Source organism: Arachis duranensis, chromosome 4, assembly GCF_000817695.3.
Source record: "Arachis duranensis cultivar V14167 chromosome 4, aradu.V14167.gnm2.J7QH, whole genome shotgun sequence".
NCBI lineage: Eukaryota > Viridiplantae > Streptophyta > Magnoliopsida > Fabales > Fabaceae > Arachis > Arachis duranensis.
Window position 1 is genome coordinate 109,993,332 of NC_029775.3, and position 12,763 is coordinate 110,006,094.

Genomic DNA, 12,763 nt, shown 5'->3' on the forward strand with positions numbered 1-12,763 from the left:
ACACCAAAATGAGAATGAAACAAATTCATCACAATAATAATTCAAATTCAGAACTCTTACATGAAAATTTTGCTATAAATGCACAAAAATATTTTTTTTTAATGCATCTTTTCTTCTTCTTTTTTTCCTTATTTCTTTCTTTTAGTTGAATGAATGTGGCTTCATCCTCTTCCAAGTAATTTTACAGTATTATGTATTTAATTTCTTCTTCTTCTTTGTTTTTTTTATTTATTCTTGTTAAGAGAGTAAAACAAAAAGAAATTTGAGAAGATAAAACAAGAAGAAAAAGATGATAAGAAAAAAAAAAGAAGATGATGAAATCAAGCTCTAAAATCAGTTTTGAATGAACAGTTATCTCGTTGTTGAAGATAATGAATGATTCAAGTTCAAATTGTCAATTGAACCAGAGCGAAGTGGATTATTGTTTTGAATCCAATCAAGTGGTTGAGGTGTGGTTCGATTCTAGTTAATGTTTTTGTTAGTAGTTTATGATTCTGTAGCTGAATAATGTTGTTTTTGCTTGTGAAAATTGATGTTCATCGTTGATGGTTTGAATCGAATGTAATGTAGGAGTTGTACATTAAAAAAATATTTTTATGTATTTGTAGCAAATTTAGATGTAAAACCAAGATATTTATGTGTTTTATTTAAGAATTTTCGGTGTATGTGTACTAATAAGGTCTGCATAATTCAAAACTCTTCTTCTCCCTCTTCCTCATCTTTTGTTTTTTTTTTCTTTTTCATCATTATCTTCTTCTTCTTCTTTTTTTATTCATCTTTTTCTTCTTGTTTTACCTTCTCAAGTTTTTTCTTGTTTTAGTCTCTTAACAAGAGTAAAAACAAAAAAAAAAATCAAACAAAGAAGAAGAAACATATAATGTTACAAAATTACTTAGAAGATGATGAACTTATATTCATTCAACTAAAAGAAAGAAAGAAAAAAAGAAGGAAAAAATCTAACATTAAAGGAAATATTTTTGTGTATTTGCAGTAAATTTCGGTGTAAAACTAAGATATTTATGTGTAAGAATTTTCGATATTTTTGTACTGATAAATTCTACATAATTTAAAACTCTTTCTTTTTTTCATGCTCGTCTTGTGCTGCCTTTTCTTCTTTTTTTTCACCATTATCACCATCATCTTCTTCTTTTTTTTTTAGTTTCGTCTTTTTCTTCTTATTTTACCTTCTTAAGTTTTTTCTTATTTTACTCTTTTAATAATAATAATAATAAAGAAACACATCATGCTACAAAATTACTTGGAAGAGGATGAACTTATATTCATTCAACTAAAAAGAAAGAAAGAAATAAGGGAAAAAAGAAGAAAAAAATGCAACATTAAAGGAAATATTTTTGTGTATTTGTAACAAATTCTGGTGTAAAACTAAGATATTTATGAGTATTGTTTAAGAATTTTTAGTGTTTTTGTACTGATAAGTTTCATAATTCAAAACTCTTCCTCTTCCTTCTCCTCGTCTTCTGTTACTTCTTCTTCTTTAATATATTTGTTCCTTCTTTTTTTTCTTTATTTCTTTTTTTGTTTTTGTTGAATGAATGTAGGTTCATCCTATTTCAAGTAATTTTGTAGCATTATGTGTTTTTTTCTTCTTTGTTTGATTTTTTTGTTTTTATTCTTGTGAAGAGAGTAAAACAAGAAGAAACTTGAGAAGGTAAAATAAGAAAAAAATAAATAAAAAAAATAATGATGATAATGAAAAAGAAGAAGAAGCAACAGAAAATGAGGAGGAAGAAGAGAAAGAGTTTTGAATTATGCAGAACTTATCAAAATAAAAATACACTGAAATATTTCTAAAATACACCGCAATATTTTCAAAATACACCGCACGTTTTCCAAAAAATATCGAAACGAGAATGGAACAAATTCATCATAATAACAATTCAGATTTAGAACTCCTACATCAAAATTTTTCTAAAAATGTACAAAAATATTTTCTTTAATTTTGAATCAGATAACGTCATCAATATGACAAAAATTCTACGATAACGATAATGATAATACATATAAGAAGAAGAAGATGACAACGATGACTATAACGATGATGATCATGATGATGAAGATGATGGAGGAGAAGGAGGAAAAGAAAAGAGGAGAAAAAATTCCAATAAAAAAAAAGAAGAAGAGGAGGAGGTGGTATTGGTGACGACGAAACGAAAAAGAAGAATAATGAAGAAGAACGTGTAGTAGCAGTACGAAGAAGAACGTGTACGCATAAATATAAATGACCTGTATGGACTTGTATAAAAAAAATTTGTATGTAGAGAATAATTGTAATTAGAATATAAAAAGCATTCACATATTTATGAATGGAAAAATTATTATAAATTCAGCTTCGAGTATTAAGATTAGGGGAGTTCATGGCTACGAGTAATCCGATTATCCATCTAAAATCGATTCGATTTAATTATATTGGTTATACACTTGATGGGTAATCAGATACAATAAGGTCAAACCCGATTAAACTGGATCTTAATTGGTTCGAGTATTGGTTATGAGATCGCAAAATCTGAACCAATATGATTATCCAATTAGTTTAATATTAGTTAAAAAATAAATAAAATTTTAATAATATATATACAAATTTATCTCTTAATTCTAAAGTCTTTCAAATTATGATAGTTATTTAAGTTTGAATCGATGATGCATTATTTTTTTAATATTATTATTACATATTTATAGTATTTAGATATTTTTTATTTTTTTTATTTTTCTTTCATTTTTTTCTGAATTTTATTTTAAATCGGGTACCCAATTACTAGAAGTTCAGAATCGATCCAATCCAGATTTAATCGGTTTGAATTCATTCACTAAAAATCATAAATCCAAACCAACCCAAACCAATTAAAATTTAATTGAATCGATTCTCATTTTTCTCCGAATTCAAACCAACCTGATCTTTAAACACCCCTTATTAAGACCTTAAACATAATGCACATTTAATTTTGGACAATTTATTGTGCAATAAATTAGTAAAAGAATAGTGATGTACTGTCAGTTGTTCTTGGTGAGGAAAAGATACATTTTACTTTAAATAATCCGTGTTGAAGAAGATCATATAAAAAATAATTTAAAATTCTTTAGTACAGAAGTATTGAACGCTCTTAATTTATATAAGGTAAATACATCGATAAATTCATATGAAAAAAAAATCACCAAATAAGTGCGGTGGCTTTCCCTCCAAAGTACCTTTCATCAAACTAAATTCAAATGCCTATGTTTTAGGATAGGAAGACGACTTTGTGGAGAAATCCTTAAAGATTATGAAGGAAAATTTCTAGCAGCTTATAGTGCTAATTTGGGTATTTATATGGAGACTTTTGCTGAGCTCTAAGGCATCTTTCTAAGGTTGGATCTGGCGTTGAATATGGATTTTACTTTTGTGGAAATAAAAATTGACTCAAAAGTGACTGTGTCTATGTGTCTTCAAGATTCAATTGACATTCATTCGACATTTTCACGAGTTCTTTTCTCTTGAGGATCCGAAACTGTTGCAGCAAATTGGTGAGTTAGAGCATCCACCATCAGTTTAGAGAAGCAAGTTGTTGCGCGGATAGATTGACCTTAGATGGGCATGACTAATAATATGGTTGTTATATATTTTTGTCTTTACCTCTATCCTATGAAGCATCGACATTGACACAGACATGAGATACAACACTGTACAAGGACACGCAAATACGTGAATTTTAATTTTTTACAAGAGAGGGGGACATGATTTTTTAGATAAATTGTAATAATATTATAATATTTTATTCATATTAAAATATAATTGTATATTTTAACTATTTTTAATATATTTTTAGAAAAAACTACATAGATAAATTGATTAAGAATCAAAATTACGCAATATCTTAAATTGAATTTGGTTATATACATGTCTCATTTGACTCTCTATGTAAATCGAATCAATTAAATTCGATTTACACTTTTTCAATGTAAATCGAATCAATTGGATTTGACTTAATATGTATATGTTGTACCAGTATTAAATTGAATTAGCCTGATTCAATTTACTACTGTACAGTACAAATATACTAAATCGAATAAGCTTGATTCGATTTACTACTAATACAAATTATTGATATTTCTTAATCGTTTATTTATTATTCATTAACTTTAAAATATAAATGTCAATAAAAAAATACTCCATTTGGATTCAAATAAAATATCAAAAAAATCAAAACGAATAAGAATAGAATTTCAAATTTTGTGTTTTAGTTTAAATTCCAAAAAATCTACATTTTTACAAATTTATAAATTCAAAACGGAACAATAAACGATTTCTAAAAATTCGTTAAAAATCATCCTTTGACTCATTAACGTCTAAAGAATCATTATTGAGTTTTTTGATATTGAAAAAATTAATATATAAGAGATAAAACTTGAATTTTTTCATAATTAAAAATAATAGATAGTTATACAATATAAAAAGACTAACTATATTTATACCATATGCAATTTTGAAATAATTGAAATGTTATATTAATTAAATTATCATTTAATTTGTGAAACTAAGTGTAGAATAAACGTTTTGATGACGTTACTTCTAACTCAAAATTAAAATTTTCATATCATAATATCATCAAAATATAAATTCTACACTTAATTTCACAAATTAAATGATAATTTAATTAATATATTTTAATCATTTCAATTAGTTACATATTTTATAAAATATAATTGGTCTTTTAATATTGTATAACTCTTTATTACTTTTGATTCTGGAAAAATTTATGTTTAAACTATCCTATGCCACCTTAGGTATTATCATATATTGTATAAATATTTATAAAATAATAATTTAATTAGTATAATATTTTAATTATCTCACAAATTACATATTTTATAAATATAGTTGATCTTTTTATATTGTATAACTATCTATTATTTTTTATTTTGACAAATTTAAATTTTAACTCCTATACTATTTGGAGGGCTATATTTTATATTAACTTTTTAACATTAAATATTTCAATAATGATTATTTAGATGATAATGAGTCAAATGATGATTTTTAACGAATTTTAGAAATCATTTATTATTCTGTTTTAAATTTATAAATTTATAAAATGTAGATTTTCTAGAATTTGAACTAAAATACAAAATTTGATTTTCTATTCTTATTCATTTTGATATTTTATTTGAATCCAAATAGGGTACTTTCTTATTGACATTTATGTTTTAAAGTTAATAAATAATAAATAAATGATAACATATAAAGTATTTAAAATAATCTGCGTAATTTTAATTCTCAATCAATTTAACTATATAATTTACCCATCTTTTTAATTATATAAAGTTTTAAAATAATTTGTTGCGTTAATAAATAATAACATATATTATTTCTAAACTCATTTTAAGAATATAGGTTAAAAATAAGGTTGGATACGGTTGACACATGATGATATTTAGTTGTTTCTAAGTGTGACTTAAAAAATATTTTGTATTTTTTATTAATATACAATTAGACACAAAAAAAACTTGTATCAGACAAATATTGTATCCAAAATATATTCGACACATAAATATAATAGTTCAAGAAATGTTTGTGCTTCTTAGCCTCTATCTATCTCTCTTAGTTTCTTTGTTGATCCAATTGGAACAATGTTTCCTAAAGTAGTGGTTATTTATTTTGTTTTTTCTTGGGCGTTTCTACCCCATTATTTATTTAAGAAAACATCAATATTTTTTTCTAAAAACATATCTAGGAAATAAATACAAAAAAAATTGTGCATCGTACGAATATATACACTAACTTTTAAACAGAACTACAATAGTACTTATGTCTAATAGAATTAACATATAAATTTTTATTTTGGTATGAAATGGATATTGATATTGTATTTTAAGAGGAGATAGATCTGTTAAAAAAGAGAAATTACTCAAACTAGCTCTTAGAATTTTTAAAATTGAACAATTTAATCTCCTAGATTTCAAAATATACAAAACAATCTCTTAACACTTATTTTTATTAGTGATGAGCCAAAATTGATACGCTTGTATATTGGCAAGTGCACCAAATCGCTCCAATTAATACCACGGTGAGTGAATATCGTTTCCACGAGAATTAATGAATTGAATCAAGCAACGTCTAATTGAATTTCTAATTAGATCGATCAAACCCTCTTGTCAGCCCCCAGGAGCACGAGCTCATACTGACGCTCTGCATCACCGCTCCCACAAATCGCCCCCTGATCATGGAGTTGCTGGAGATCCACTTTCGTCACCCGAGACGGCGTTCCCTATACATCAGAGGCCACACAGTAATACGTTTGGAAAACACCACTGGTCGGAACCACGGAAACCCCAACATTCTCACTCCTCTGCCGGGTCATACCTAAAAGAGAAGGGCACCACTATCAACCCGCCAGAAGCAGACGGAAGAAAATCACGCAAACACTAATCTACCTAGCACAAACCAAAACTACACCCATAATAGTGGTGCTCACCCTCTTTAATAACTCACTACTCCTACCCAAAAAATAACTCCAAAATGAAGAAATGCATAACATAGAACAAACGAAAGAGAAAACGCAAAAAACAAATGGTCAAACATGCACCAAAAAGAGGAGAAAAATACCAACCTGATGGAGATGGACAAAAACAGAGATCAAGGAGCAGCATGAAGTACAAGACGGTCGCACAAAACACACAAACAAACCGGAGATTCGAAGCGGCAGAGAGAAGAATATAAAACAATAGAAAGAATATGAAGCAGAGCAAAAGAAGAAGGAAAAACTGCAAGCTAGGGAAATAAAAAGAAATAAAAAGGATTACAAATTAGAAACCAAAATGCCTCAAAAAGAAAAACGAAGAGGCAAAGGATAAAAGTGGAAAGAAACAAAATGTCCCTTCGCATTAAATGTCATTATGACGCCTAGGAGAACGCAACTGACAAACTTTCCTTCCAAAAGAGTAACGGGCATGTGATGAGATGTCTAAACCACTCGACGACTATCGATCTCGCCCAGACAATGCACTCTTTGCCTAACCATGAAACGGTCAGGAACTTCCCAAATCCCCAACCTTGTTCGGGAAACCAAACGAGTTTCTTGCCAAGTCACAACGGCGAGGAAAAGATTCCTCCAACAATGAGACCAAACACACTCACTCTCTCGCTCCGGGAATAACTATTACAAACCTAGTTCCCAGATCCTACACCGGAACGGCCTCCGACCTGGTTACTCGAGGTTGGCCTCCTTTTGACAGCTCTTCGATTTTTAACCAACATTCAAATTCAAATACATTCCTTATCTTAGTCAGATAACATAAGATGAAATAAATATCACTAACTATATAAAAAGAAGCTCAAGACCCTTCAGTTACGTCACTCATCTTACACACCTTATATTTCTCAAATCCATTCTGACTTGAGCGTCAGAATGTCTTTGCAAGTACAACCCTCCGTCGCTCCAATCACACAATCCGACAACCGCTTTTACACGCAAGTCCCCGATCCATCTCATTATCCATCTCATTATCCGTAACAAAAACTTATAGTACAATCAAGAATATCAATTGTCCTTCCCGTAATGGCAAAATTAACTTTGGAATGACAAAATCAATTCCCAACACTATATAAATTACACCTTGATGCATTTGTTCACAACCTCTCAAAATAAAATATTGATCTATATTCCTGATGCAGTTCTTCAACTTTTAATAAACCCTCGTAAACTCGAAACAAGGAAATTTAAAATAAGAAAAAAGAAAAAAAAAACTTGTGCAAGATCACCCAGGGCTGCAACGCATTATTATGATGGACAGAAAGCATATCTCAAAATTGGAGGTATGTAAGCTAAATGCAACTCCAATTTCTAAGCCGTTCAAATCTTTATACTTTGCAGCTTCCACCATCAGAATATCATTTCTCATCTGTCCTATATTGTTCCTATCCTGAACCGAACCGAACCAAATCAAATCAATCATTTGAGCCTTGTACTCCTTGAAAGCAATGGTGATTTCATATTCTACGCAATGATAGGAGGATCTGTTGATACTGAAAATTGCTGCAGCAGAGATGCACACAATAATGATTTTAAGGAGAGAGATCAATTGGTAAAGAAAACTGCTGAGACATGAAGACGTGTGAAGCTGCCGAACTTTACATTCTCAATGGAACCAATGACTTGGATGACATTCACTTGCTATGTTCCGTTTTCTTGGGCTTTTTGGGAGACAATAAGGTGATGTTGCGCGACCTATGTGTTTGATGTCCAAAAGCATTCTTCAATGGACCATATTCTGATTCATCATCGTCACTGTCAATGTCATCCGGAGTATTCCTATTTTGGTATCCTCTGCGCTGCAAAATAAAGACATTGAAGTAGTAACTTACTAAATCTTCCCTGCTCTTTGTAGGAAATGATTTGAAAATTTGATCCCAAAAACATTTTTCAAGTGAAGGAGGGTTTGATTTCACCACATCCTTGAACTTCTTCTCATCGTCTTCTGTCCACAATCGCCTAACATCTTCGCCTGTCTTGTGTAAATTCCACAGATAAAAAGCCACACCCAATTCCAACTTAACTTTAGCCCTTTTCTGAGCAATGTGGAACCGGACACACTCAACAGAACCTTGTACTTCACAGCCACATGAATCTTTCCTTCCTGCTCCAATAGGATCTCTTTCTATGACTTTGGACTTTATCTCTGCTGATGGCCATATTTGGCTTCCCAACCACTTGGAATCACTTTCAATTGCCACACCAGTCCATTCAGGCACTTCAGCTTGATGGGATGGCCCAACAGGAATGGGCACCATGCTACATTGGTCAAGTAACAGTTTCTCCACTTCTGAATGAGGACTTGGGTTTCTCTCGGAACCTCCCTGTATTCCTCCCATATTTGAAGAGACACCACAAGTTAAATTCTTGTCAGATTTCAACCTCTCTCTAAGGTTGTAGTTTGCCCCAACCTGATCATCATACATGCAAGGATGCATCTTCTGACTCTACCAAAAAAAAAAAGGAATAATATTTTGGTTTTAGCATATGTTCAATTTTTTATTTAATGGAAACAAGTAGGCAACAATTTGACAAATATCCAAGGAATCTCGAGAACCAGCTTATAAAAAAGCATTTGACATCTACAAAGTAAGCAATCACTTCTCCTAAGAACTTCTCTATAGATGGTAACTTAATGAATTGTGGGATCCATTAAAAATTAATCTACAGTTTGGTAATTTCCCTGCAAAAAAATTGTTCAAAATCTGTATACAGTATTTGTTCTTTCAACAAGATAGGCTATTAAAGTTAAGCAAATGTCTGCCTAGATATAATCCCGTTAATATAATTATAGAGGATTTGAGAGTATATTGAAGTCAAGCACACCATTGAAGCAAGCATACAGTACAAAAAGAGACGGTCGGAAATATATTTGTATAAGAGGAAAGTATCGTTTTTGTCCCCAACATTTGGGGTAAGTCCCAAAATTGTCCCTGACGTTTAAATCGTCCTATTTAAGTCCCTAACATTTCAAAATTGGCTCAATGTTGTCCTATCGTTAGGGATCTATAAACAGGATTGACAGCGGGACAAAATTGAGACGATTTTGAAATATTAGGAACTTAAATAGGACGAAAACGTTGGAGACAAAAACGATACATATAAATAAATTTTAATTTTATCCTTCAATAATATCAATTTTTTACAGTACATAGTTATTCAGTTTTTTTTTTTAATCACATCTAAGTAAATTACACTTAATCACATTACTTTCATTCTAAATAAATTTATTTTTTTATAATTTTATTCTTAAAGATTTTTACTCATTATGAAATATTTGTAGTATGACTAGTACATAAATTTTTTTTCTTTTTCGCAAGTTTATGTATTAGTCATTCTACAAACATTTCATGATGAGTAAAAATCTTTAAGAGTAACATTATAAAAAAATAAATTTATTTAGAATGAAAGTAATGTAAATAAGGGTAATTTACTTAGATGTAATTAAAAAATAATTGAATAACTATATACCGTAAAAAATTGATATTTTTGAAAGATAATTTCTATGTATTGTTTTTGTCTCCAACGTTTTCGTCCTATTTAAGTCCTTAACGTTTCAAAATCGTCTCAATTTTGTCCCGCCATCAATTTTGTTAACAGATCCCTAACGGGCTAACGGCAAAATAACATTGAGCCAATTTTGAAACGTTAGAGACTTAAATAGGACGATTTAAACGTTAGGGACAACTTTGGAACTTACCCCAAACGTTAGGAACAACTTTGGAACTTACCCCAAACGTTAGGAATAAAAACGATACTTTACTCTTTGTATAATATAATCTAAACACAGCATCTGTGATTCCATTTATAAATAGAATAATTACAAATGCCTAATGATTGATAAGACCAATATCAGAAGAAAATTCATAACAATTTGAAAAGATACCGGAGATTTAAATTGCTTAGAGATATCTAATCAATTAGATATTCAGGGTAAAAAAGCAATATCATGTTAGGATTTTCTACATTTTATTGTCCTAGCACAAAACATCACTAATGATCTGCATAACAAACGAACAGTCCATAGTTATATAATATATTCACGATTACCTGCCAACTGACGTGATCACTGCTAAAATAGGTGGCTTGCCGAAACAGCAAAACCTGCTTCCAGATCTCCTCACTACCATAAGACTTCCACTTTGACTTTTCAGGCATTGAACCAACTGCAGGATCACAAGGATTCTTAGCAATACCAGTAAGCCAGCTTAGCATTTCAGACATAGACTCTCTCTTCCTCTTTCTACCAAAGCTCTCTTTATTAACAGTGGATGGATCCAATACCATCACATCATCATCGTCGTCATCGTCGTCATCATGACCATCATTTTTATCACAACTATCACCTTCTTCCGACAATGTAGGCATTATGTTTGCTTCATCAGATATGTCCACTGTTGATGTCTTAATTTCATTCAAATGGTTCTGTATATCACTTGAATTATTTGAAAAGTTATTGCTGCAAAAGCTTCCAATACTAGGCCCATTTATCTTATGGTCCAGTGCATTCAAATCAACAATTTTCTTTGCACCGCTGAGCTCAGGATTCAATCCCCTAACCCTATTAGTTCCACACAACTTCCTTCCATCTGCGAAATCACATACTGTCTTAATTTTATCCCCTGCACCTTCCTCGCTATAAACATCTAACAAGAAATCAGCCTGCACCTCCATCAACTTCTTACCAAAACTAACCCTATCATCCATTAAACCACACTCAGGGAACTTACTATCAGCAACATTCTTCAGCCATGTCTCTAGTGTACTCAAGTGCTTACTATAAACAAGTTCAATAGATGAACCAACATTTAAACCTAAACCATATTCTTCCGCAACCAAATCCCACAGCATATTCTTACAAACAGCATCATAGCCACCTTTCTCCTTCACCACCATGAATAGCTTATACAAATCCAAAGGCTCACCACTACACATCATATTTCTAGAACTAGAACTAAACTCCTTTCTAAACAATATTGAAAAGGAAACAACAACCAACACAAATGTTAACTTCACCTTCAACCTCTTCTAAGGGCTTTTAGTAAAATTCAGAAGAAACTCCATCATCGAACATCAACCACCCTGCCACGTATAACAGATTCAAATCCATAAACCCAAAAGTATCATTCTAAAGTTGTTTCAATTCTATTCCAACAACAACAACAAAAGCGCACATGCACAAACGAAAAAAAAACAAACGCACAAAAAAAATTTCGAAAGCAAACTTCGAATTGAAGCATTCGGAGTGAGAATTGAGAAGTAAAGGTACCGATTGAGAAACATAGGGTGGTTGAGTTAAAGAGAGAGAAAGCGCTATGTGTGGCTTCTTTCTCTCTGTACATATCGAAGAGAGATAGAAATTTGGGCGTCCCGCGCTTTGTTTCTCTCTCTAAAACAAATAAGAAAGCAGAAATTGCAGATGGCATCAATGGGAAAACGAAGACGAGAGAAAGTGAGGGGTCGAATTTCAAGTTTTGAACAGATTCAGACCCCTCTTCTTCAATTTTTTTTTTATTTTTTTTTGGAAGTATTAGGTGTTTTCCAAAAATCAGAAAATAAACAACCTTTGCACAATTTGCAGGAAAGTATATTAATAATAAAAGAAGGGTTTTGTATTATTTAAAAAAAATCCAGATTTTCATTTGAAGCAAGTATGATTCAATTTTTTTTATTGGGAGTAAAAAGAGATTAAAAATACAAATAAAAAAAGTAGATTGGAAGGGGAGAGAAGACATACCTCTGATATGAAGTTTATATAGAGAGAATAAGAGAAAATGGCTTCTTATGATGATTTGTAAATTGTAACCCTATTGTGGCCCTAAATTGACCTATTTGGCTTTTGTACCAAATTTCTCCTAGGTTTTGAAATGGTTTTGTATTATCAACCCCCAAAACTCTTATAATTTCCTTCTTTTGTTTCTTTTTTTTTTTCTTGGTGACTTCTTTTGTTTCTTGTTTAAGATGAGAAGAAGAGAAGGGAGAGTTTAATATATTTTATATTTTATATTAAAACAAAAGTTGAATGACCCTATTTTTTTATATTGAGGGTGGATGAGATAATTGATAAGGATGCTATGAATTCCCCCTCTCCTCCCTATTTCTCTCTCTTTCTATAATAATAAAAATATTATTATTAAGTTTAAATTGTATTGAATTAAATTGAAAGATACATTAACTATAGTTAACATTTAACTATAGTTATTATGGTTGAGTTAGATTTTTGGATAGGTGAATGGTAG

General features: G+C 30.6%; 1 protein-coding gene across 3 annotated transcripts; it reads right to left on the reverse strand.

The window, feature by feature from the left end:
- Positions 1-7,559: 7,559 nt before the first annotated feature.
- LOC107485899 (AT-rich interactive domain-containing protein 1) lies at positions 7,560-12,458 on the reverse strand. Of its 3 annotated transcripts, none has more exons than XM_016106432.3 (3): positions 12,262-12,458; positions 10,575-11,606; positions 7,560-8,971 (listed from the first exon to the last, which is right to left on the reverse strand). In XM_016106432.3, the coding sequence occupies exons 2-3, from the start codon at positions 11,460-11,462 to the stop codon at positions 8,159-8,161; spliced, it is 1,701 nt and encodes a 566-aa protein (XP_015961918.1). In that variant the 5' UTR covers positions 11,463-11,606; positions 12,262-12,458; the 3' UTR covers positions 7,560-8,158. The 3 variants fall into 3 exon arrangements, with proteins under 3 accessions (XP_015961918.1, XP_020996605.1, XP_015961917.1); XM_021140946.2 differs by lacking the exon at positions 12,262-12,458 and adding an exon at positions 11,794-12,198 and having other exon boundaries at positions 7,560-8,965; XM_016106431.3 differs by lacking the exon at positions 12,262-12,458 and adding an exon at positions 11,794-12,192.
- Positions 12,459-12,763: the final 305 nt, after the last annotated feature.